Source organism: Equus quagga, chromosome 5 (genome assembly GCF_021613505.1).
Source record: "Equus quagga isolate Etosha38 chromosome 5, UCLA_HA_Equagga_1.0, whole genome shotgun sequence".
NCBI lineage: Eukaryota > Metazoa > Chordata > Mammalia > Perissodactyla > Equidae > Equus > Equus quagga.
Window position 1 is genome coordinate 109,272,783 of NC_060271.1, and position 26,946 is coordinate 109,299,728.

General features: G+C 41.6%; 1 protein-coding gene across 1 annotated transcript in view; it reads right to left on the minus strand.

Moving 5' to 3' along the window:
* The window catches only part of CRIM1 (cysteine rich transmembrane BMP regulator 1), a 188,354-nt gene that overhangs the window by 72,173 nt on the left and 89,235 nt on the right, over window positions 1–26,946 (minus strand). Inside the window, exon 5 of the mRNA XM_046662888.1 lies at window positions 9,119–9,240. Within this exon, the coding sequence (XP_046518844.1) occupies window positions 9,119–9,240 (122 nt within the window). The remainder of the gene's footprint in view (window positions 1–9,118; window positions 9,241–26,946) is intronic.

Genomic DNA, 26,946 nt, shown 5'->3' on the forward strand with positions numbered 1-26,946 from the left:
GAAGATTAACCCTGAGCTAACATCTCTTGCCAGTCTTCCTCTTTTTGCTTGAGGAAGATTGTTCCTAAGCTAACGTCCATGCCAATTTTCCTCTATTTTGTATGTGGGACGCCACCACACCATGGCTTGAGCAGTGTGTAGGTCCACACCTGGGACCCAAACTTGTGAATCCTGGGCCACCAAAACGGAGTGTGTGAACTTAACCACTATGCCACTGAGCCAGCCCTCAAAGTCATTTTTGAGTCGTGTCCTTCTATGTTTTTCAAACAGCCTCTAGAAAATTGTCTGATAGCATGAGGTTATAATTTAATGGAAATTTACTAAAGTCAATATAATTTTCTGTAACCAAAGCAATAAAGCAATGTAAAGTGAAGTAAAATAAAATAAACAAAACACATTGTTATCCTCTTTACTCCAAAGAATTGATATTTTCCTTGGCAAAATCTACACTCACTTCCCCCTACCCCAAATAAAGATAACGACTTGACCATGAAACTCATCTATCTGATATGTGCTTTAAAGAGACATATTTGTTTTGTTAAGTCATTTGCTACCTCAAATAAATGATCCTGTCTCCACATTAGGTTTCGTTCTGCCTCAAAAAAGGTATTTAGGCCTTTTTGGAGGTGATGTTCTTTTGTTCCTCCCATGTTCTCTCCTAAATTCTTTTTTCTCTCTATCTGTTTTAATAATCTGTAATTTTAACAGTGCTTGGCCTTTAACAAAACACTTTCTACATGCATTACTTCACATAATCCCAATAACAAAGGTCTGATGTAGATATTATCCTGAGTTTAGAAGTGACGAAATCCTAGGTAATTTGCTCAGTCACACGTTTAGTATATGACAGAAACAGAAACAAAAACAGTAACTCTTCAACTAAAACCCTGTGATCTTTCCATCGTGTTTCAAGTTATGCTTTGCTAAAGACTCAAGAGCCCTGCATTTAGAATTCATATCATGATACCAATGATTCTGAAATTTTTCTCTACCCTGAAACACTCTCCCCTAAATTCATTCCTTATCCTTAATTTTGGTTGACTTAAAAGAACTCCCACCAGATAAAGATATTATAAGATAAAGAAAACTATGGATCAATATCACTTATGAACATAGACACAAAAATTTTGAGGAAAAAAATACCAGCAGACTGAATCTAGCAACATATCAAAAAGATTATAAACCATGATCAAGTGGGATTTATTCCAAGAATGCAAGGTTGGTTTAACATCCAAAAATCAACTAACGTAATACGGCACGTCAACAGAAAAGAGGACAAAAACCACCTGATCATCGCAATAGACACCACTAGGATTCTGACAAAAAAGTTCAATAAACTAGGAAAAGAAGGGAACCTCCTTAACTTGGTAAACAGCATCTACGAAAAACTCACACCTAATATCATACTTAATAGTGAAAGACTGACTGTTTTTGCCCTAAGATCGGAAACAAGACAATGATGTCCACTCTCCCCACTTTAACTCAACATTGTACTAGAGGTCACAGTCAAGGCAATTAACGCAAGAAAAAAAAAATACCCAGATTGAAAAGGAAGACGTACAACTATCTCTAGTTGCAGATGACATGATCTTATATATAAAAAATTCTAAAGAATCTACTAAAAAACTCAGAACTAATCAACAAATTGAACAAAATTTCAGGGTACAATTAAAAGTCAAATAAATTGTTTATCTATACACTAGCAATGGACAATCTGAAAATGAAGAAAATAATCCCATTCAGAATAGCATCAAAAAGAGTAAAATATTTAATAATAAATTTAATAAAGCACAAAACTTGTACTCTGTAAACTACAAAACATTGTTCAAAGACATTAAAGAAGGTCTCAAACAAATGGAAAGACATTCCATGTTCATGGATTGGAAGATAATACCATTAAGATGAAAAGATTCACCAAATTGATCTACATATTCAATGTAACATCTATCAAAATCCTAGCTGTCTTTTTCATAGAAATTGACGAGACAATTCTGAAACTCATATGGAAATGTAAGGGACCCAGGGTTGCCAAAACAATCTTGAAAAGAAGAAGAAAGTTGGAGGACTCACACTTCCTGATTTCGAGACATACTACAAGGCTACAGTAATCAGGACAGTGTGGCACCGGCATTACGACAGAGATAGTTCAATGGAACTGATTGAGAGTTCAGAAATAAACTCTCACATTCACTGATTTTTGACAAGGTTGCCAAGACAATTCATTGAGGGAAAGAATAGTCATCTTAACAAATGGTGCTGGGGCAATGAACATCCACATGCAAAAGAATAAGAATGAACCACTGTGTATCACACTATATGCAAAAATTAACTCAAAATGGATCAGAGAGCTATGATCTAAATCTAACAGCTACAACTATAGAGCTCTTAGAAGGAGACAGGAGTAAATCTTTGCGACTTGGGATTAAGCAATGGTTTCTTAGACATGACACAAAAAGCACAAGCAATGAAAGAAAAAATAATTAAATGGGATTTCATTCACTTTTGTGTTTCTAAGAATACCATCAACAAAAAGATAACTAACAGAATAGGAGAAAATACTTAAAATTATATATATGATAAGGGATATGGATACTCACATAAAAACTTGTACACAAATGTTCATAGTAGCATTATTTACATGAGCCAAAAAATGGAAACAACCTAAATGTCCATCAACTGATGTATGGATAAGCAACAAATACAACGACATATTTCTTGGCCATAAAAAGGAATGAAGTTCTGACATACGCTACAACATCAATGAACCTTGAAAACATTATGCTAAGTCAAAGAAATCAGCCAAAAAAGACCACATATTATATGATTTGATTTATATGAAATGTCCATAATAAGCACATCTATAGAAATGGAAAGTAGATTAGTGGCTGCCTAGGACTGGGGGCTTTTGGGGGAAATGGGGAGTGACTGTTACTGAGTTCAGGAGTTTTGGGGAGATTGATCAAAGCATTCTAAAATCGTGATAATGTGAATAAACTAAAAACCATTGAATTGTGCAACTGAAATTGGTGAATTGCAGGGAATATGTCTCAATAAAGGTGGTAAAATAAAAATACTCTCAAACTAAAGAAGGTTCTCCTGAGCTAAGGTGCTCTGTTTAATAAGGCGGAGAAAATTGGATTATGATAGAGCACATCTCTCATGGGCTCCTCTGTCCCAACATCATTTCTTAATATGTCATCTTGCATTTGAAATATTTAAAGACTTTCATTGCAGTTTAATTTGAATATATTTACATTTGTATTGTACTTACGGACAATGACTTTCTCATTTGACTTTATAACAGTCCAGTTGAGAAGACAGAACAAGTATTAATATCCATTCCTCTGATTAGGAAAATGAAACTTAAAGAGATTAGGTGATCTGTCTAAAGTCATACAACTAGTGTGAGATGAGCTGTGTGCACATACAGCACAGTGATCTGCACATTTGAACCTGTTCCTTAGTGCTGGTTGAATATACTGTTTCTTTTTTTCAGAAAATTAACGTTACGTTAAAAAGAATCATCTTACTCTAGCTCAGAATTCCTCTATATACTTTTAGCCAACATACTAGTCCGAGATGGGACTAAAAGGAACTGGGCAGTTAGACCATAAATTCCAAAGTGTACAAAATGCAGTGCTTTTATAAATCAAACTTGCATGCTATGGAGTGAGGTAAAACACTGTACTCTAACAAAATGCTGAGAATCTGCTCAAACGGATGAAAAAATTTTTTATAAACCATCACTATTAATTACCTAATTGCATTAATCAACCACATCTATTATCTGGGTGAAGCCACAAATCTTGGTGCAAGATTTGAAGAAGTAAAGAGGGAAGATTCTGGCTATGAGTAACACTGCCCCAGATGAACTCGTTTCCATGATGGGGCATGCGGAAGCTTAAGCGGGAGGGGTCGGGACTGATGAAGGAACTGGGCAGCTGGTTTCACTCGCTAAGGTACAAAGAACAAGGGAGTGGAATCTAGAGAGACGGAGAGTCCCAAGAAACACAGCCTAGAAAATACAATCATCTCTTTAGGATAAAAAGTCATACAATATAACGAAATCCCTGTGTGATGTTGAGAGAAACTTACAGAAGCTCTTTAGAGAAGTACATGAAAAAAGGTTGGCAGTGGTCTTTGAGGAGCAATGACTAATTTCTTCTTCACCTGTCACGGATAGATGTGAATCTCAGAACAGCGTGGAGACGACCACTTACCTCTATAAGAGGACAATTTAAGTGGATATGGAAAAGAAAATATTACGAACAAATAATTTAGTATGTAATTTGTACTTCTCAATGCAGAGATGCATAAAAGTATCTTCTTAGTGATTTTTGTATGTGTTTTGCGTTTGCCCAATTAAATTTTATGTTTCTAAGTTCTGGAATCTTCTCATCCCTCTTCAATATAGCCCAGGACTCCTGGAAAAGAGTCTTCTAGAAGAGGCTGTTAATAACTTCTACTGCCTGCCAAATTACACTGATTGGCAGATGGTGATAGGTATATAATTTTAGTGAAGGAGACTAAAATGAAGAACTTATGTGAAATGTGAAAGTGGAGAAAAAATCCAAATAGATAGAGTTCTGTTGCATGTTCTCTTCAGTCTCTCAGTAGGAAATGGCCAATATCTTGCCCCTGGTCTCATTTCACTGGGGGTGAACGAGTGGGTAGACATCATAAGCCAAGAGAGACAACTGTATGACAGATGGGAAATGTCTGAAAATTTCTCCGTAAGTCAAGAGCAAACCAACGTAATTCCAAAGACAGGGAACATGGCTTCCAAATATCCGAAGAGAAAAAAACCCTTTTCTATGGGGGGCAGTGGGAGTGTGAGTACTAGAGTACCCCAAACAGATACTACTTCAGGATAAGGGAAAGGGAAAAATACTTATAAAGAACTGCAAAAGATTGCATCACTCTTAAGCAAAATTAGCTTGCTAAGGCCCCCAGAACATGAGGGGTGCTCAATAAATGCATGTTGAGGGGAATATTTCTTTCAAAGCACCATATTATCTCCATTACTGTAAAAACAGACATTACGCCCCTAGAAGCATTACTGAGCATTATTACTATAGAGGCAATGGGTTCTGAATTGATGTTTTTGTACTAATTTTCTTATTAACAGACTGCAGGTCTGAGTTTTCTAGGCCAAAATTTTACATGACGAACAAGCTGACTTCGGGTATGGCTCTCTGGTGATTGATCCTCATGTCAGTGTTTAATGCTGGAAGAGACGGTTATTGGCTATGACAATCAAACCAAGAGGTTCTACTTTGTTTAGATTTTTATGCATACACATAGGACAGCTGATCACATCTAAGTAACCAAACGATTATTTCCACATTCCATAGATGAGATTTCCTACTCAAATGCCTCCAGGAATGAGAGAGGTGGGTCAGTGTAAGACAACAGGGTATATTATGACAAAATAGAGAATGCATGCCCATCTGAAAGTAGTGGCCATCACTCAGCTCCAGCTGTTGATGGTAAAACTTTTGTCTGTAGGCTGGGGCAGACATAGAACTGTTCCTGAAGGAGATCTGGGATTGTTCCACTACTGCTAGGGAGATCATACTTCTAGGTGATGATTTTGATGACTTCTCAGTTTACATAAAAGGAGCTCAATCATACCATCTGTTCCTTTGGATTCTAAACAACAGAGTTCTCATTCAACCAACACCTCACAAGCCCTAGTTCCGGACACTGTCAGAGGATGCAGTCACAAACTATCACCATCTGGTTTGCAACTCTCCCATCCCCACCCACTCAAACTAAACCAAACCAACTGAAGAGAGAAGTAATATTTATGGAGAACGTTCTCTCCATCTGTTCATCCAAGCTAATGTTTCCAAAACTCAGGATTTCTCATGAAAATTTTTTAATCTTGCGTTTTCACTTTAATGCTTATCTTAAAAAAAGAAACAACGTAAGCATTGGATCATCTGGATGGCAGCTTAGGAACTGAATGCTGCCATGTAATCTCTGTTTCTGCATGTGGGGTTAGTTATGTTAACATTCAACCCACTGCCTCCTGAACTGGGTTTCTAGATCTATTCCTACACGTTGGGGAGTTCTCAAAATCAAGAGACAATGCTCCAGGCATCTAGGTTCCAGCTGCATGTCAAACTGACCCCTGAGAACTGCTTTCACTGAGCTGCATTTTAATATTTTGCTTTTGCTTTTTATTGAGAGGAGCAGCCACAGGAAACCAGTTTCTGCATTGGTGGTATTAAAGCAATTGAGGACACGATCGACTGCAGCACCCAGCGCTCTCTGTTTAAGGGTCCATCTGAGAAGAGCGGTGCTCTGTCCAATAGGCTCTTTCTCTCCTAAAGCAGGGACCCTGGACCTGACTCTCTCTCTCTTTTCACTTTGATGGCCAGGAACATGGGAGCCTAACTCGACGTTTAACCCCTGCAATCACCTGCATAGACACTTACGGCCTGCATACCTGGGTGCTCTTTCTTTTTGCTTTTCAACTTTACGTACAACTCTATGGTTCTGACTCTCTTTGCTAATTAATATTTTACCATTATGTCATTCTATTTGTTCTCACTGTAAAGTTGCCTCAAATCCTTTGTGGATAAGCAAGGCTTTATATAACAGATCTCTGCTTTTCTAGGCAATGATAATGAATCTTTGATATGTAGTATCCTCTAATGGTGACCTTCTGACAACTGTAAGATTTTCCCAGGGCACTGGATGGCAAATAAATAAATCCACAAACACACGCACACACACACACACACTCACATCTGTGTGTGTGTATGCACATATGTATGTATATGTCAAAAAGAGTAAAACACAGACTTTGAGATGGGATGTCCTTAAACATTCTTCTGTAGGATTACGAATCTTCGTCGTCTTATAGTTTCTAGTCTCATATACAATTGAGCGACTAATACAGTAATAGAGACACTAAAGCAGGACAAGAAATAAAGCAAAGATCACCTCACAAATGTGTGGTGGCAAGAAAGGCAACCACCAGATACAAGCGACATGCTTTGTTGTCTCAACATTTCTCATGACAGATGGCGAGTCCTGTTACCGAAGTGAGAGCTCTGTAAAAAGCGAGGCTATAAACAGGGGCAGGCCTTGAAGACTAATCCGAGACCACTAAAGCAGGAGTGCAGTTACTAGCAGTCCGAGTCACATCACAATGGGACAAGAGTTAGAGTTAAGGTCCTGATAAGAAAGACATGACACTTGGGTTTCTATAACCAAGAAGCAAGGTAATCGTATCACGAGACACGGTATTTCCAGGGGACAAATGACTGAAGACTCAACTGTAGGGCAGTAAAAGATAGAGCATTCTCCCAAACAAGCCCTCTGTGGGCTGGTATTTAACAGCCACCTCTAGAGGGAACTGAGGTGGTGTGAACCACATCACTCACTCGCTCAATTGCTCACTCAACAAAACCTGGGTGCCCTCTGTGAGGCAGACAATATGTTAACATCCACAGACACAAGGATAGACTCCCCGCCCTCTGGCAGTTCAGATTCTAGAATGAGAGAAGGACACGAGAGTACTTGCAGGGTGATGAAAGGAAGCACATCTGAGACACTGGGAGCTCAGGGCAAGGAGTGACTATTTCGGTCTCAAATAGTATGAGTCAACTAATCACATAATATCACCTACAATAAATTGACTGTAGTGGTACCAGAGAAAAAAGGTCTGCTTGGTCCTTCGCTGGTGTTTAACAGACATTATTACTGGCTGGAGTATAGTATGGGTGGGGAGAAGCTTTGAGAAGAGATTTATGCGCACAGAACTTTTTCTGGACCTCTCTCTTCGTGCTTGTATTTATAAGGTCTTTAAGTCAGGAGGCTCACCCCACCTTCTCTATCCCCTGGAATGTCCAGAATAGTGTCTTTGGATGTGAACAGGAGGTGGGCACACAAAATAATAAATACTCTTTGTTCTTGAGGCACAACTCCAAGTGATTCACATATAAAACCTCATTTAATTTACTATTTTCACTCCATTCTACAGATGTGGAAACTGAGGCCCAGGGAGACCAAAAGACACTCAAAGTTACACAGCTAGTAAGTGGAGGATCTAGTTTCCAATTGAGGTCATTTGGTTCCATTCTTTGTTCTCTCTTAATCACAAAGCCACACTGCAAATGTTTCTTCAAGGCAAAACAAAACCAAACAACATGGGACCACTGGACTAAAAACTACAGGACGCAATGAAACAGGACTCAACTTTAACACACCCTTTTCTTGTGGGGGATGGGAGACTTGGGAGAGACAGAAAATCTGCTGAACTCTGGTGTGTCCTATAGGCAGTAGTTACTACGGATGTTCCTGTATGTGTAATTTTGTTGTACTTGTCCAAATCCATCTTCATTTTCCTTGCTTGTCTAGGTATTGACTAAATAGCGTTCTCTAAAATTATTGACATTTCACTTGCTTGAATTTTATTGTTTTTCTTCTGAAAATTCTGATGGACGGGCATGTTTTAGGTTCTCTTCCCTTCTAGTATCCAAATTCAATAAACACGATGTCACCAAACACCAAACCCTCTCATGAAAGGTGAAAGGGAGAGGTGGATTCTATTTGAAGAAGTCTTGTGACTGCAGAAGCCTTTTTCTGAGCCACAAGGCTCAAGCCAAAAGCAGGCTAATACTAAGGACCAAGCGCTGGTCAAAGCTGTTCTCCCTAAGTAGGAATGTGCTAAACTAGTGGACCGTCTTTGCTGTTTCAGGCTGAGGTAGCTCCAATGTAGCGTTAATTATAGAGACTATCTCCTGACAGCAATGGGAAGAGGGGTCAATGACAGGAGGAATATGATTGATTATAGGTTCCATGATCCTCTTCTTGAAATGCTAAGATTTCTGCTCTACTGAAACACAGCAGAATATGGCAGCTGCATGCAATCTGCGATTTCATTTCCAAAATTCTCTTTCTGATGGATGGAATGATGATTCCCTTCCTAACTTCCTTTCCCGCACCGTGAGATCTGAAGCAAATCTTCTTTCTGAGTGAGTTTCATCAAGTCCTTGAGTATATTCCTTGCCTGGCTAAAGGCAGAAGCGGCTAGACTGAACCCTCCCTCCTCCTCCTTCTGCACAAATGGACACTGTCTGAGAACAAGAGAAACCCCACGTACCATTAACACATTCAAAGACATCACAGCACTTTCCAGGTGTCCCATCTCCACGAGAGACTATGCGGGGAGTGGATCCCACCTCACACACGGGGAAACCACATAAGCCAGAGAGACACTCGCATCTGAAACCAAAGAAAAGGGAAGGAAAACCCCATGAATAAACACAACATAGAAGTCGGGAGACCACAAACAACGTGGCTGTGGCTGTGGCAAACTTGTCTACATGACACTGTCCTATCTATCTGGTGTCACTGGGGAAGGGGGAGGGAGTACTAACCTAAGTTGCATTCCAAATAACTAAGGCTCATCTCCTTAATATACACCCAGATTTTTAACTTTAACCATTTTGACAGAAATATTCCTAAAATGCATTACTTCATTTCTTACTTAACCAGATCAGTATTGAGCACAATAAACATTTTTGTGATGACTCAGGGCCATCTTTATATGCATACACTATTATGTTATTCCATAAATCAGTGACGCTAGCAGGGGCTCACACAGAATGCACGCTCTTGCGTTAAAAGGCCCCATGTTGCTGCTGTGTTGATGGTGACCTCTAGGTGTTTCTCACAGATTTTTCTGACTCTTCTTTCAGCTATTAAGTTATTAGCTTTTCAGTCTTTTTTGGTCAGTGATTGCGTCTAGCAGCACCCTCATCTTGAGCCGCGTTAATTTATAATTGTGTCTAACAGAAGAAAGAGACTCTGACTGAAGACCGAGGAGCTCTTTTAAATAAAGGGCATAAGCTTTAGGAAGTGGATTTTGTGGCAGCTATTTGAAGGCTGAAGGTCTTAACTTTTTGGATCTTCTAAACTGCACATGTGCCTTTATCGCTATGTGCATGAAGGAGGTGACGGATGCAAGCTAGCTGTGCTGGCTCTCACCCACAACTCCAACTCTGCCATGAAACTGGCCTAAACATAGAAAAATAGGAGGCAGGTAAAAATAAGAGGAGGAGAAAATGTTGTCAATTGCCTGATGCTGATCTGTGAAAATGAAATAGGAGGCAGGAAATGAGAAGCTCAGGGCACCAGGGGGTCAGGATGCAACTGTAATACAAGGACGGAGCAGCTAGACTCCTGCCCTGGGACTCCCCTGGGGATGGAAGTGGGTCAGAGGGTGGAGAGGATGACTGAGGGACTTCCCAGGTTGAAAGGAAGGAAAGGAAGCCATCCTAAAAAGACAGATCCTTGCAGGAAGTGTGTGAGTATTTAATGCACCACAGGGGCAAAGATCAGGAGAGGGTGACATTCCCAGCAAGGAAGAACTTTTACCACATTCATTAATTCTGGGGTTTTCCCCCCCTTATTTCAGCAACTGCTTTGATCTCCTATTGTTCTTGGAATCTTTCATAAATTAAAATATACTTTTAGTCCACATGTATTTCAATAACCAAGCCCAGAGGTTTAATTACATTTATAGTTAACTGTAGAACTAAAAAGGAAACAAATTTAAATTAAAATTTGCACCAAAGATCATTAAAGCCACTGATAAGGTGTGAATGACCTCCCTTTCAGGCTTCTTCCATGTGGGATGATGGGAATACTGGATTCCTGGGAGAAGAGGGTGTTAGGTAATTAAGTTTTGCTGCAATGGTATTTCTGCCAATGGTTTAAAATAAATGTTTGCCTGTTTTGTGAGCAGAGCTGGGAGCTCTCGATTCATAATCTATATGCCTACAGGACAATCACCTTCTAGGGCTGAGTAAATATGAACTGGGCTTTTAGTCTCTGGCAAGGTTATCCCATAGTCTTCCATTTTTACATGACTAGCCACTGCAGTTTCAAGTACCTAATCACAATATGTAATCGTATATTGGAGTAACAATATATTGTGGACATGTATTGCAACTGACACTCTGTACAACTTAAACTCATCCAAGTTCACAGATTAATGGGGCTAAGTATTGAAAGGCCACACCCTGAGCCCAATGTCTGGATGTGATTACAATGAAAGCATCCTACAAGAATAGCTAAACATTTCTTCCACATCTTCGAGGATTCACATTCTTGCCTACTGATGTTTTCCAGGGAATTGTTCTGATTTAAACACCAGAGAGCATACAATCAACTAAAAAGTATCTCTTGGGATGTCCTTCAATGCCAGGCTCTCCGCGAGGCTGTCAGAAATCACACCATCCTGAACACCCCAACCACGTCTACTCGACATCTTCCTTTTCCCCTTTGACCTTTGACTTATTTCCCAATGTTTAAAAATCTCTCATTTTCCTAGAGACCCATACAGGTTGTCTCCAGCACACAGCAGAAGATCTAAGACTGCACACAACTGCCGAGTGACCCACTTAGGAAAGGAAAACTCTTTATGCTGAACTTTTACTTCTAAACCCAGAAGGACTGCACATTAAAGATCCAGAGTCAGAGGCCCCGGGTTTTGCTGGCTGGCCTGCTCCCAGCTCATTTCCCCTTCTCTACTAGCCCCTTAGCAAGCCCTCCCTGCCTGTTGCCATCTCTTGATTTCTCACAGCTTCCTCTGAACCTGAGATTGGCAGATATTAAATATCATTAGCACCTTAATAAAGAAGGAACTGGAAAAGGTGAAAATCTGGGCTCACCTCACATCTTTCTATTAAGTTGAAACTTTATGGAACTGCTGTTTTTTGCAGGACAAAAACAGTCAAAAAGCAATTTCATATAGTTCAACATTAATACAACTCACATGAGTTATCTTTTGATAGACATGTCCACACTCACTCGGTCAGGTAACAAATGGGGTACCCCATCAGGACCTCTATTTCCCAAAGAAATTTATTATGTCGACAAATTATGTCAGTCTAATGTGGCTTAAAAAGATTCTTTAATAAGATTATTCTAGATTCTCTGGTTTACCTACACTGGAGGTAGGTATTCTTCCCTTTCACAGATGGGAATAGTGAGGGACGGAGCCTAAACACCTGACCTGAAATTTAATAAGGTTTCCTGTCCTGTATTTTCCACTAGAAGAGACTAGATTTTCTTCTTTTGAGTCATGAAGAAGATATGCTGAATTACACAACAATGGAAGCATGTAAACTATATCTTGTCCTCACCATCATTTCTCTTCATTTTTATTCTTTTTTTGTCCTCACCCTCCCCGCCCCTGCATAATCTTCCTCTTACCCTTTATCCCAGTGCCTGGATAAAGAACAAGCAAGGGAAAGGAGAACACTTGTGGATTAGTGGCAGAGGAAACAGACTTACAGACGAGAAAGAGATGCTTATAAATCGACGTCACCACTTACCCCTCACTTCTGAAAGCGTCCTTCCCCCAATTTCCAGGTTCTAACCCGGTCCTCCCCTACCTGAGTCTCTCCCTGTCCCAAGCCATGCCACACCCATCCTATGGCTCTGTTCCTGTACTTCTGTAGTCAAAAATCTTCAGTTACTCCTCATTTAATTGATCAGCTCCTCAGCCTAGCATTCAACACTTTCAAGTCCACCTACCTTTTCTCCAATTCAATCTTGCAGTATTTCTCTTCAGTCACCTTCTGTTCTCCAAACAAACCCCCACTTTGCTGTCTTTGCTGCTCGCTCTACCCACTCCGGAACATTCCTCATCCAGCCCTTATCTCCAGTGTCTGTCTAGATACCATCTGTCTTTCTAGGCCAACCTCAGATAACAGCTCCTCCTCTTGTGAACCCCCAAATATACCATACTTCTCACTCTGTCTCCTGGTGACTCGATACTCATCTTACCACAAGCTCTCTTTGTATCTATCACGTACAGTCATTAAATAAATACTTCTTAAATGGAACAGAACTGGAGATGAATAAAAGGAGGATAATATTAAACAAAACAAATGAAAAATACAAAAGAAAGTGAGAAGCAAGCACTGAGATTCCTATAGCATGAACTCAAAAAGGCTACTTCAGGCAGAGCGATTTGATACCTAGAGCAGAAGTGCTAAGGGCTTTAAAAATAAATAAATAAAATAACAACCACTTTATTGAGATATAATTCGCATACCATAAAATTCACCCTCTTCAAGAGTACCATTCAGTGGTTGTATATTCTCAGGGTTGTGCAACCATCACCACTACCTAATTTTAAAACATTTTCATCACCTCAAAAAGAAACCCTGTACTCCCATTTCCCCCTCCCCCAGCCCCTGGCAACTACTAATCTGTGTTCTGTGTCTATGGATTTGCCTGTTCTGGAAATTTCATATAAAGAGAATCATACGATATATGGGCTATGGGCTTTTTAACTGCAAACAAGAAGCAACCTGTATTTGCAATTTGCCAGAAAAAAATCAAGCCTCCAATGTTATCCTCAGTATTAAGATAATGATCGATCAAGGTACCACATTAATAAATTTTTGCATAATGTAATCACAGCTGCAGCCAGGTGGGGCTTAGTTAAGCTGTCTTTTTTCTCTTGAGTAGGTAATGCATTCAGCTTAGTGGGCATCTGAGCGCCACAGTACAATGATGAACAGCACTCAGAAATCATCTAGGCCCCTAGAGGGCACTCCCCGCCTTAGGAGGCCCACGCTGGCTGGTTCTGCTGGCTGGAAGGCAGTGCGGATGGAGGCTTTCCCTTCGTGTGTTTGCTTCCTGGACTACAGAGTCTCAGGCAGGCCAGAGTGTTAGCACAGCTTACGAGATGTTCGAAGTCTAGCCTCTACTTATCTTTTAGCTTCCATATTCTACTGGTTCCTCCATATGCCCGCACTCTAGCAACCTGCCATTCACTGAATCCACCCCCTGTCCCCCTTATCACTCAGGGCCACAGTTCAGATGTCCACTCGACCTCAAATCCCTGCCTCTCTTTTGCACCTGGTGAATTCCATAGAGCCCTAAGACCACCTACCCCGACCAGGCCTTTTCTGATCAAAAAAGCAACCAGGATTAATTTTCTCTCCTCCGACCTTCAATAGTACACAGGGTACGAAACTCCTGGAGTGGACCTGCTCATCATACCAAACCAAAGTCCTACTGTTTCTCCTGTGAATTCCCCTAGTGCAGGGGGCGTGTCTTATTTGTCTTAAATGAAAAATGAATGATAAAGGCATCCAAACAATAATCTGGAATAAACATTCTTTTGATGATAAATAAGTCAGGTTAGACCACGCACTGTTTTTGTGGTTTTTATTTTTATAAATTTTAGACTGAGAGCTAACAGGTGCAGCACTTTTCAAAGTTAGCGTGTGGCGGGAAAGACTATGGAATCTGTCCAGAATGCAGAGGCCAGGGTGCCACACTCAAGGATTGTTTCTCTGCAAGTCTGGGGCAGGGCTCCAGGAGAGCCCTATGTAATAAGCTCTCTAAGAGATTCCATTCAAGGGAATCTGGGACCCACTTTCTGAGAAACTTGCCCCTAGAGGTTCAGGGGCTCAGTTGCCATAGTTTAATTTGCACTTTCCATTGGAAAAATCCAAGTACAACCAGTTTTATCATTTTAATGAGGATGATCAGTAGCACTTGTTCTCCATCATTTATAAAGACTCTTTTCTACCTGAATATGGTTGCTAAGGAGTGAGATACACGTGGAGTGCAAAAAGAACAATTTTGTTTACTATCCAGTCTCATCATCCACCAGAAAATGTGTGACCACTAGCAAGCCACAAACTCTGGGATGCTATTTTCTTATCCATCAAATCAGATGGTTGGGACATAATGGGCTTTCTTCCAACTATAAATTCCATGATTCTATTATTGCCATTCCTATTCCCACCACTGCAACGTCTGATCCTGGCACAGCCCTTTCTACTGGTTCTCCTCGCCCGCACCCTGTCCTTGGAGCACACCACAATCTCGCATGCCCACACTTGCTGCCTCCTCCTCACCAAGCACCTCAACCTTCAGGATCAGCTCAAAACAGGCTTTCTCTCTGCTTTCTTAATTTTGCCGGGGGCTGGGGGGGGGGGGGAGCGCAGTGGGGTATACTTACACATCTGCAACTATTTCTGGTTTTTTTCCTACTACAGAAGACTAAGCAGGAGAAGAAACAATAAGCCAGATGCTGGTGTCTCCACATTACCAGGCGTGTCTTCGTAACGAAGTTAAGGCTTTATAACTAAATTGAAAAATCAATAGTTTGTTTCACCCGAATGACTAGAGAAACTGTAAAGGACACTAAACTATAGGGAGTTAGAAGAGGCCGTGGGGCGAGGAGTCCTCTTTGCCACCCTCTCTGCCATTCAGCAAAGCACAGGAGTGCCCCTGGAATGTGCCCCTGTGGTGGGCGTCACGCAGAGCGGAGGGCAAATGTTATCCTAACATTCTCCTACGATAGCTCCTTCTGCAGGGGAGGAAGTCTGGAAGCAGCAAACCGTCAGATTCCTCATCTTCCCTGAGTAGGCCCCTATCCCACAGGGAGAAGAGCTCAGTGGGGCCCTCTGTAAACGATGTCTCCGGATTTATTCCACACTTGAAGGGAGTGCTTGAGCCCTTGGAAAGGGGAGAATCACTGTCTATAAATCAAAAGCGACTATTTATAGGTGGGAGGGAGGTCGCCCTCGAGTCAGGAAACAAGGATAAATGCAGAATTAAAAGGGCAAAGCACTTACACTACCAGGATTCCACACACAGTGTATTAATAACCATCAAGAGTGGAAATTATAATGACATAAAACATATTCCTATTCTATAGAAAGTAGCTTCAACTTTAATTAAATTTGATGCACTATGCTTCTACTGATTAAATTTTTTTTACCTCTTTCTAGGAATGTATAAGCTAACAACAAAAAAAGAAAGATACTGCAAATAAAACATCCAAAAAGAAATGGGTTTCCTACCTCAGGGTCCAACTATCCTTATGGAAAACTGCTCTCCTCCCTATGGAGGTTTCTCAGGATCACAATTGGACTCTTGTCTCACTGTAAGTAACAAATCCCCTTCCCCCTTTCTCAAGCTCATTCCTGCCGGATCTCCTAGCAATTCTGCCACCCAGGCAGTTCAGCACGTGCCTGAGCTGCAGCAAGCACCGGCCCAGCTCTGAGGAGCACCCCTGCCTCCCAGCAGCTGTCCTGCCCTTTCCACAGGGAGCTGCTATCTGTACAGATTCACCTTTTTCCCCACTTTCCCTTCAGAGACAATAGTAAAATCATGATGTGTTGTTGTGGTGGTGGTGATTTTTTTTTTTTCCAGCAAGGAGCAATCGAAAGATATGCTCCATTATAGGCAAGGTATCAATTGAAGGCAATTAGGTAAAATATTCCTTTGCATTTCCTAACATTAGTAATAATAATAAAGCCCACTGCAAGCCCTTAAGAAGGCTGTCATTATAGCTCTCCTCTTCCTCGCTTTCTCAAGTGGCAGATGATTACTGCTCCCTCAAGGCTTGCATGTGCCTCAGGAAACTTATCTTAAGGTGCCAAGTTGAAAGAAAAGTGCTATAAATTGTAGGAAAATGTAAGTTGTAAGTCCACATGGTCCTGCAAGATTTATCGCAGTGTCTTCGAGAACCACGCCCCACAGTAAGTAGGTGTGGTGAGAAGAAAGCATTGGCACTTTATGCACACTGGCAGCTGGAGTTGACTGGCTAGAGGAGAGGGTTGGGGAAGCTCGAAGGGACTCACTCGCAGCATCAGGGGAACCAGAGGCACTGAAACCGCTGGAAAGAATCCCCAGGGTCTGAGCCCCTGCTGAAACGCGAGAGCTGGGATCTGGCAGGCATGCTGAAGCGCACTCAGTTCAGCCCAACAAGCCGGTCACAACAAAGTCCAGGGATGGAAGGCTCCCTGCCTTCGCTTCACAGTGGGCAAGACAGCCTTCGACAGTAAAGAGGGGACAGGCATAAGAGACACACACAGAACCACTTAGGAAAAGTAAGAGAGGAAACCAGCACCTTGCACTCTGGGAAGCAGAAGGAGTGGGTTTGGATGTGGAAAGTTGTTTTGTTTGTTTGTTTTTTTTTTGCTGAGGAAGATTTGCCCTGAGCTAACATCTGTGCCAGTCTTCCTCTATTTTGTATGTGGGTCGCTGTCTCAGCATGGTCACTGAGTGGTATACGTCTGCATCCAGGAAGTGAACCTGGGCCCCCGAAGTGGAGTGCACCAAACTTAACCTCTAGGACACAGGGCCAGTCCCCTGAGAGTAAGTTTTAATATAACAACATAAGGTATTTTCGTTTCAGAGCTAGACTCGCCAACTGCATTAGAAATGGATGCTTTGGAACATGGAACCAACTTGTTTAGGAACATGCAATTATTTTATAACTATCTGCTGAGTGTGTAAGTGCCGTAGGCACTCAGCTGAGTGTGGCTGGGGATACACAGGTTCCTGGCCCTCTGTTTAGGGAGGTGTTGGATATATAATCACAAGTGGAACACGATGGATGTGGACTATTCCATCCCTTCCCGGGGCATGTGAAGACAAACACCAACGACCTCAGGACTAACCTTCTATTTGAACATCTGAGCAAAGCCTCCGCTGCCTGGGCTGCTAACACTCCTTCAGGCCTCCAGGGCCACCTGGGACCTGAGCTGGTGCTGAGACAGCTGACTTGAAGCATGCAGCCACTTGGATCCATGTGAACTGTCAATTCCCAGACCTCTCATCCCTGTCATCAGTGCAAAGTGCAGGATCCTCCTGTCTCCTGTCCTCACGGGAATGCACATCCCCACACAGTGCTGCTTTGCTTCCCAGGGACTCATCCTTCCATGCCAACCTCTCTGCCTGCCCCAACCTCTCCTCTGCAGACAAACTCTCGCAGCGTCTGAACATCATCACAGAGCGGACCACTCAGACCTGTTCTAACACTTACGTGGCTCACCGAAAATGCTATTTCCTTACAGCCGTCTTCAGTGAGACTGTGAATTCCCCTACACTCACTTGTTCAGCTGGGCTGGAAGGGAGGTCGATATTTTCCAAGCCGACCCCTGGTTAGCCCCACGTTGTTGCTTTCCTCTTTCATGCAAGCCTGCCCTCTCTGTGGCTTTGCCTTCTGCCCATTTGCTAAGGGGACAGAGGTTCAGAGAACACACTTTGACTTCGGGCAGTCTTAGGCTTGAGTTCTGGCCACTTAGGAGCTGTGTGATCTTGGGTGAAGTTACATCATCTCTCTAGGCCTCAACTACACCATATGTAAGATGGGAATGATTAAAATGCCCATATCTCACAGGACTGCTCTGCGGACTAAATAAACTGATACACGACAAGCACCTAAGAGAGCGCCTGGACCACAGGAACACTCAACACCTGTTGGCTATTTTATGAAATTGTAATTTGGAAGGCTTCAGGGTCTATGTGGACAAAGCATTTTCAACACCCTGACCTCACTCGATCTTTTGGAATCCAGTGACCCTTGCCATCCCCTCCACTCCAGCCACAGCTCTCCTAAATCTCTCAAGGCAGCATCCTCCTCGCTGATCACAATGGTTCATATCCTTCCAGCCCTCGCACGCCCATGCTCCCACCTCACCGACTCTTCACTCTCACTGAGACATCTACACCCCAGATCCTTCCCTTTTCTCCTCAGCCTGGGCCTTGTCCTGACTATACCTTCTTAACAACACAGCCTCAAACCCACGGTGTTCCGCCCGAGTCATCTTCATGATGTCTAAATTTCCTGTCCCTTTAACCCCCATCCATATCTGGTCTCTTGATACCAGCCTCAACTTAGTTAAACCCAGAGATGGCACACTTGAACGTCTTCAGGAGTCAGGCAGAAATCCTAAAACAGAGGGGCTCTCTGCCCTCACAGGGCGCTTGACTACTCATTTCATGCAGAAATGGACAGTCAGTGTTGCTATACCTTCCAAGTGCTCAAGAGAAGCTAGATTTTTATGTGAAGCACCCCAGTTTTGACATGCTGATGACTAATTTAAAGATGGCAAAAAAAAAAAAAAGAGGATAAATTAAAAAAAACATGTCTTGGGATCAAATTCAGCCCCAAGGCTGCCAACTGCAAATTGTGATTCGACCCAATTACCTCCTCTGTGCTGATACCCAAGCTGTTGAGGGATGCTGGGGAAAAACGCACTCCTGGCAGGAGCTGTTCGACGTCTTCAACACTGATACCCCTCACATGCCTAAGAGACCTCCATTTATCCCCAAGGATCGCTTTGTCCATGATGTTTTCTCTGACTAGAGGCACAAAGATAAACGGCTGCTGCTGCTGTGTGTGTGTGTGTGTGTGTGTATGCATAGGGCAGCTGGATTGAGCACAGATGGTGAAGTGTCCATCAAGTGTGGGGGAATCGGGGTAGAGGTGAGGACACTCCAGGAAGAGGAAAGAATTTACTCCGATTTACAGAGGAAAGAAAGAATATAGTGTGTTTAGGTTGGAGCAAATGTTCAGCCCACCTGAACATATTATGTGTTGGGATGGGAACTTGGGATACTGTGTGGGGACTTGCAGGAGATGTGGCTAATGAGGTAGGCCAGGGCTGGGTAATAAAGGGCCTTGTATACCATATTAAGAAGTATTTTTAATTATAAGCAATAGGAAAGTAATGAAACATCTTAAACAAGTGATATAGTCTTACACTGGGGTGCTTATCTGCGGGAAGAACTAATACTGTCATCAACTCCATTTGTCTTCAATCATAAAGACAGGTGGGATTAATGCCAATGTTTTAAGCTGCAAGATACATTTAAAGTTTAGGAACCAATGACCACAATAGCCTAGAACGCCCTTTCCTCTTTCTCCATCTGGTGAACTCTGACTCATTCTTAAAGACTCAGCTCAAAAGAAAAACCCAACAGCTTTCCAAACTGGAATTAGTATATCTTTGCTCTGTGAGCCTGTTTTTTGCACACTTGGAATTCTAAGGCATGCAGCACTTTAAACGGCAATGGTTTATACCTATTTACCTTCCCTTTAGACTGGAAGCTCCTTAACATTGGTGTCTTCATCTTAGCCCCACCAGGTAGCATAATATGCAGCACATGATAAACACTCAAATACTCTCCCCTGAACAGACCAAAAACACTGTGCGGTTTTGATGCTAGGACCCACCCCAGATGAACTATCTATACATTTAACTAAAAGCATTTATTGAATATTTACCTGTGCTAGGCAGTGATGAGAGAGCAATATATAAGGTGTATCCTTGTATTCAAAACGTACACAATCTAATGTCTTAGGAAGTGCCCTAAAGTCTTCAAGAATCCATGATCTAGCTATGGAAATCAAAGTTTTCGATCTTACTATCACAGGAGCCAAGACATACAACTTCTTTCCTTCTCAAACAAAAGCAAAGTCAGGAAAGGATAATTTAAAATGCACTTGTCTGTGCAATACATTCACAGCAGACTGACCCTCAAGTCCAAGAGAAACCAGCGGCCTCCATCTCCAGGGCTGCAGTTCAGCAGGTCAACGTCTATGGGCAAATACAACCCCAAACCTTCTGTGAACTGGATCTATGCAATGATGAGGCATCCTATCCCTTACATCCGACAGAAAGATGCAAATGAAGAGTAAAATATATTCCATGAAATTTGGGGTTGCTTTTCTGGTATTTCCAGAAGAGGTAAGATTTTAATATTTTAGATTTGGTTATTAGCTATGTAAATAACTTGAAAAAACATTTTTGCAGAACCTTCTGGAGCTGTTCTTCTGTTTGCCCGTGTCATGATGATGATAATATCAAATGAAGGTGGGTGGGGAAAGTCCCCTGAGGTTCAATATTATCCATGCTGTGGATTCTGCTTTCCAACTTGATTGAAAGTCTTATGGAATTCAGTTGAGTTGCTTTCTTTCAGTGTGAGTCAGAGGGCCATGTATTCAGTGTCTGCTGATGGCCAGGCCCACTCAGACCAAACTGCTAGCCACTGAAGACTACTTGAGTGAGAGCCTTGAGCTTTGTTTCAGGACTGAAACAAATATAAAGTAAGACTAGAAATTGGTCAAATTTGTGGTGAAACACAAAGGGCATAAGGCGCTAGTATAGGAAGTGCAGGGCTTACACATCTGAAGTGAATTATTGACAAATTAAACTCTCTACTAGGGAGATAGCTCATCTCCAATGGGCAAGGGCTTTACTTCTAGGAAAGCACATTTTCTTCAATCTGGGGATAAGTCCAATAACAACATGGAATTCCTACAATTATTTTGCTTTAAAAACATCAGAGTTTAATATAGACTCTGGCTTTTTTAGTTATGAGTTGACTTGCTCTTTGGGCCAAAAATTACTGTGACAGAGGGCAACAGAATAGATGTTCTTTTCTTAGTTGAGAAAGAAGAGCTTCAAATATATTTCCAAATTTATTCTGCATGTGTTTAACAACAAAGAGAATGCTACCAGGAGAGCATGTCAAGAGTCAGGAATGTTTTAAATCTGCACTATGCTAATGCATATTTTACATATTGTATAATTTAATTTTACTTATTCCCAAAAAGCAGCTGGATAAATTATCCAAATTAAAGGGAACAACCTAAAATGAACTGAATTAGAGAAATTTGTCTACTAACAAACTAATCTTAAAAAAAACCCAAACTGTTATTAAGTGCCATCTTCTTTGGAACAATGTTTTGGGAACAGATGGACATGATAATTAATTACAAGTCTCTTAATTTGATAAAGTTCTTTTGAAAGTGCATATTCAGGGACAATTTCCACTAGTTAGATTCAGTAGGCATGATACAAACAACCTAATTACCTAACACAATGTTAAAAGCATATGAGTCTATAATAAATACTATTTGATGATCTAAAGAACTCAAAGAAGAACTAAGGAGTGCTCCCTGAGCTATGAGAAGGAACCTGTCAACTCCAAGCCATCCTCAAGGAGTTTTTGGCTTTGACATGTGTCTTGCTGGGCTGATGTGCCCTGCGTTGATACCATGTTCCTGACTCTTGTGTAATCCTCCCACCCACCGCCAACATCCTCCTAAAGGCTTCAACCAACAGAATGCTAGGCTGACGTTCTGGAGATAAGAGCTGACTGAGGAGCTCTGGAAAGCTCAACCACCTAAGTGTAATACGTTAGCAAAGAGAAAGTTAAAGGACTCTTGACATTGTCACTCCAAGGCTATTACTCAGAACAGATGTTAAGGGAGCAGAGAAATAAGAAAATCCATTGAGTTCTCAGTAAGACGGGAACGGTTATGATTCCAAGTAAAACCATAGGTAAATTGGTAGGGATATGAAAAACTGTCATCAGTTTTCATATGGGTGTGTGCTTTTTGAGGTCCTTGATTTCCTAGTTTGGATTTCAATCTGGCATATTACTTTATAGCTTTTTCTTAAATTCAGTTTTCATTACTTGGTAGAAAGCCAGTTTTTATTAATTGATTCTTTTCTTGAAGGCAGATTACTCTGTTCCCTTCTTATTACCTTCCAAAGGTCTGAAATGCTTTTGAAACTGGCAGAGGTGATATTTGCAAGGTGGTGAGTTCCTTCAAGCCTGGGCCATGTCTTACTCATCACCATACCCCACGGCAAGCCCAGTATTGTCTATCGTCCATGAGGTCCTCAATGAGTCTTTGCCATTAACTGAGCATTTTCAAGTCTGTGCCTTGTTTTCACTCACTGTAGCTTTGTGGTTAGATTAATTTTGATCTAACTCAAGTGCTTCTGAAGGGAAGGGACAACCTGCCAAAGATTCCATTCTGCTGGCCTCATCCAGTATGAGTCAATTTGAGGCTGTGAATTCTGGAACCTCAGAAAGCTCTTTTTCTAAGTATCTACATCTATTAACAGGAAACAGTGTGCTAGCAATCTGCTAAGACTCTATTATCATAATACAATATAGCAACAAGAAGATAAATTTTCTTGAGAGCACAAAGGAACAAGGATTGAGGGATGGGAACTAAACATCCCCTAGATTTTCAATTTGAAGCAGCACAGTATGAATACCTAGATGTCATAGTGAAAGTAAAGGAAATTCAGAACCTTCATTCTGGTCATGGGCTGTACATCTGAAGTCTCTTTCAGATACAATGGGGTTGGCATTTTCCTTTCATCTTATTTCCCTTCCTGGAGTTACAGTGTTTGGAGCTGTTATGATATGAGAGGTTATGAGTGGGAAATTGTCCTCTAAGGTCAATGCCTTATAAGAGAGAAATAAAACTGAGGCTCAAACAAGGAAAAAAGGAACTTAATTCAGTAGACTATTTTTTATTTTAAGAGACATAGAAAGGAATGGTTCAATCATAAAGTTAGGAACAGAGAATCTAAAACTCTTCCATGAATATAATGCTGTGTGTGCGTATACAAGTTAGTGTAAAATACAGAAAAATGCAATAAGAATACGGAGGAGCTGGATAAAGAGGAGTGACAGGGAAGACAGACAAAGACAGAACCTCAGGGAAAGTGAAGCAGTGACAGCTGGGGAGAAACAGGTACAAATATGGGTCTGGGAGCCAGCAAGCAGCCATGCACAGGTTTATGTAGTTCATGCTGGTGAGTGTGTGGGGGTACGAGGATGCTGCACACGTCAGCCTCCCCCTAACACACCCACCAAGGCAGGCTGACAGGCAGAGCTATCCACATTCTGTTAGAGAGCAGTTTAATAGAGTAAATCCTTATCTTCTGGATTCAGCCTTTGGAAAGATATTCTCTGCTCCTGCTATATAAGGGACTATCTATTTACAGATGTGGGAAAAAAAAAAAAAAGTAACCGGCAATGTTCAACTAGCCATTAACCAAAAGGCAATCTATTTTATTGGATTATCACCCAGCTGTCACAATTCAGCCAGTTCTGATTACCCTGGTTTAAAATCATTAGCCTAACAGTTTATTTCATTTTGCTTTTCCTAAGTTTTTTTAAAGAAAATGAAAAAAAAAGGTAACCATAATTCTTTTATGACTTCCTTTGGACTTTCTTCCCTTCCTATCACTATGCAAACTTTCTATCTCCCATTATCTTCTAAGGTCTGGAATTTTCTTCAATTTCCTTCTCCTTTCTTTCCTAGGGTCTCCTTTCATCAGTAGCTTGGGTTCCTTCCCCTGTAAAGGGTTTGGGAGACTCAGAGAATTTAAAGGTAGAAGTTGCTTTGGAGATCATCAAATCCCTCCTTCCGTCCTTCTCTCTCGGATAAGAAAACAGACCCAGATAACGGGAGAGGCTTGTCCCAATTCTTGCAGAAGTGGGCCTGGACTCTAGCACTCCACATCCAGGGGCGTGCTCTCTCTGCCCGGCACCAGGTGATGTGTGGAGGAGCATTCTTTAGCTGCTGAACGGCTCACTCACAGGTAGACATTTGCTCCCAGACTACTGTAATAAAGGGAAGTTTAGGACATGGAATATTAGGTCGCCTGAGTGGTGGAGCCAGGGAGGGGCTGGTAGGGGGCAGGACCACAGGTGGACAGTGCTGCCCCATGGTTTGTGCTCACAGAGCCTGGCTCTGCTACTCACCAGGCGGGACCCTTCCAGCTCACGATGCTCCATCTCTGAAACAGGAGAGCCATACAACCTGCTTCCTGGGAGGGAGCACTAAGATTCAGGCTCGTCCTCACGTCGAGTGGAACTGGACTTAAAATCTAATGTGCTCAAGATATCTTATTAGACTTTTTGGTGAAAACCAAAGTCACGTGTTAAGTCAACATTTTAGCTAACAGATAATATAATATTTTTAATTATTTTGGACTAAGAAAAAAGAGTTAAAAGTGTTTCTGCATCTTGATTTAAAAATAAAATAGAATTTTCAGTATAGTGTCCCAGAAAGCAAGAGATATAAATGTTCCGGATATAGGTTCTGGAAGAGAATCAGACCCTTAGTCAGAGAGAGGCTGGAGCCAGGAGGGAGCTTGGGAATCTGGCTTGCTGTGCTGTGCACAACCCAGGAGAAACCCTATTTTAAGTTTTTGAACATTATAAACAATGACTTAATTTATTTCCACCTCAAAATAACCAAGTGGAGTTTTTTCAATAACTTCTAAGGAATGTATATTTATAGACAGAAACTGATAACAGAATGTTTCAGAACAAAAAGTTTGGGACAAATCTCATTAAAATAAATTTAGAATGGGTGACTGTCAATAACATATTACATTCATTCATCTTCTTAATAAAAACATAAAAATATTTATATAACAAATCAAAAGGCATAAGGGTACTGAAAAACTCATCTGACTTACAGTGAAAGCGAATAAGGTACAGGTATTACTGTCTAGATTTTTAACTAGTTAATGTCTACCCTGTAAGCCTGTATCTAAAACGACTGGTGAAAAATTACAGAGTCAAAGGGAAGACTGTAAAACTAGGCACACACGTTGGAGATAGCAAAGAGTGACAGGTATAGAGAAAACAACTGTGACCTAGGAGCTCTCTTCTTGAGAAATAGCCCAAGTAGGCTGAGGTTTGGGCGGGTTGTCACAGGAGAACGTGGGAAGCACAGATGTTCAGCCCAGGCTCATGTACCCTCCAACCATGGCTGGTGGGTCCATTCCCCTCAGACAACCATCACATAATCAACCACTATAGAGGAGAATTTCTATGCAACGCCTTTGAGTTTTTTTAGTGTTTGTTTTTAAGGCTGACCCGGTTTCATCAAGCTGATCTCCTGGCATCCAAAAATGGCATTCTCCGTTACGTGATGAGAGAAAACCAAGTTCAACTAGGTAGTCACAACATTCCTTAAGGAGAGGAGGTAAAAATGATGGTTGGCTAAACGATGCTTAAAGCTGAGGTGGTGCTCAGAGGCTCCAACTCACGTGTCTACTGCCGGGTGAACCGTGTAGAGAGAGGCAGAAAGGCAGTTGCTAAAGAGAAGGGAGCTTAACCACAAGGTGGCCTGAACTACACCTGAGGACCCAGAGCCCCAGGACCAGAAGGACATTAGTCTTTGGGAAAGGGTCACATAGCTGCAGCACTCCACTAACTTTCTACAATCAGAAAATGAAATCTAAAGGCACTTATTCTGGTCAAATGTATGTTATGGTGGATTAAAAATGGCCACAAATTCTTTCCAGCTGCTCCCATCAAGATGTGGAATCGATTGCCCCACTCTTTGAATCAGGGCTCACCCTGTGACTTGCTTTGACCAAGAGAATGTGCGAAAGTGATGTTGTGTGACTTCCAAGTCTTGGCTCCTTGAGGCTTTGCTACTTTCTCTCTTGCTTCTGCCATCATATGAAAAAGCCCAGGATGAAAGACCACACAGGAGGTGACAGGCCCTTCCAGCCATCCCAGCTGAGTTTCCAGACATGGGAATAATGCCACCTTAGACTGCCAGCCCCAGACGACCTGCCAGCTGACTGCAGAAGAACCACCCAGAGTCGTGAACACAGAGTCGTGAGAAATAATAAATCTTTGTTGTTTTAAGCTACTGCTTTTGGGGGTAGCTTGTTACACATCAATGACTAACTGAAACATATGTGTGTTATGTTAACATGTACTATGCTGACATATATAAATGTGTTGGTGAGATATAAATTCAGATTCATTGATACTGTTATCAAAAACACTGCAGTGGAAAAGTACAACGCTTTGAGTCAAGTAACCTGGGTTGAAGATTTGGACCTGTTCCATCCACTGTACCAGAGAACATTTGTGATTTTGTGCAAGTCACTTATTCTCTCAATCTCTATTTTCATATGCACAAATTCCTCAGGGAGTCAGAACGACGATAAAATGAGAACAACAGAAGTGAAAATGCTTTGTAAACAGCAAGGTGCATTACACAGTTAAGCTGTCATTGTTCCTGTAACCTACTTGTCACTTAAAGACTTTCTTGTTTTTCCTTCTCTGCAAAGACATCATTTGGATCAATGTATCTGACATAACTTTCTCTGTTGTAAGTTTCCTTTTGCACAGAGGCATTCGTACACACACATGCACAAAGGGCCTCCCAAAGGCCATCAGGTGTCATGAGCATGGACATGTCTCATTTTTCCTTTTTGTCAGTGTGCAAGGTTTAGGCCCAATGTAAGGCCCAGAGCCACTCTCATTCCTTTTCACTACCTCCTGGAAGATATGATGAGCTGTCATATAGCT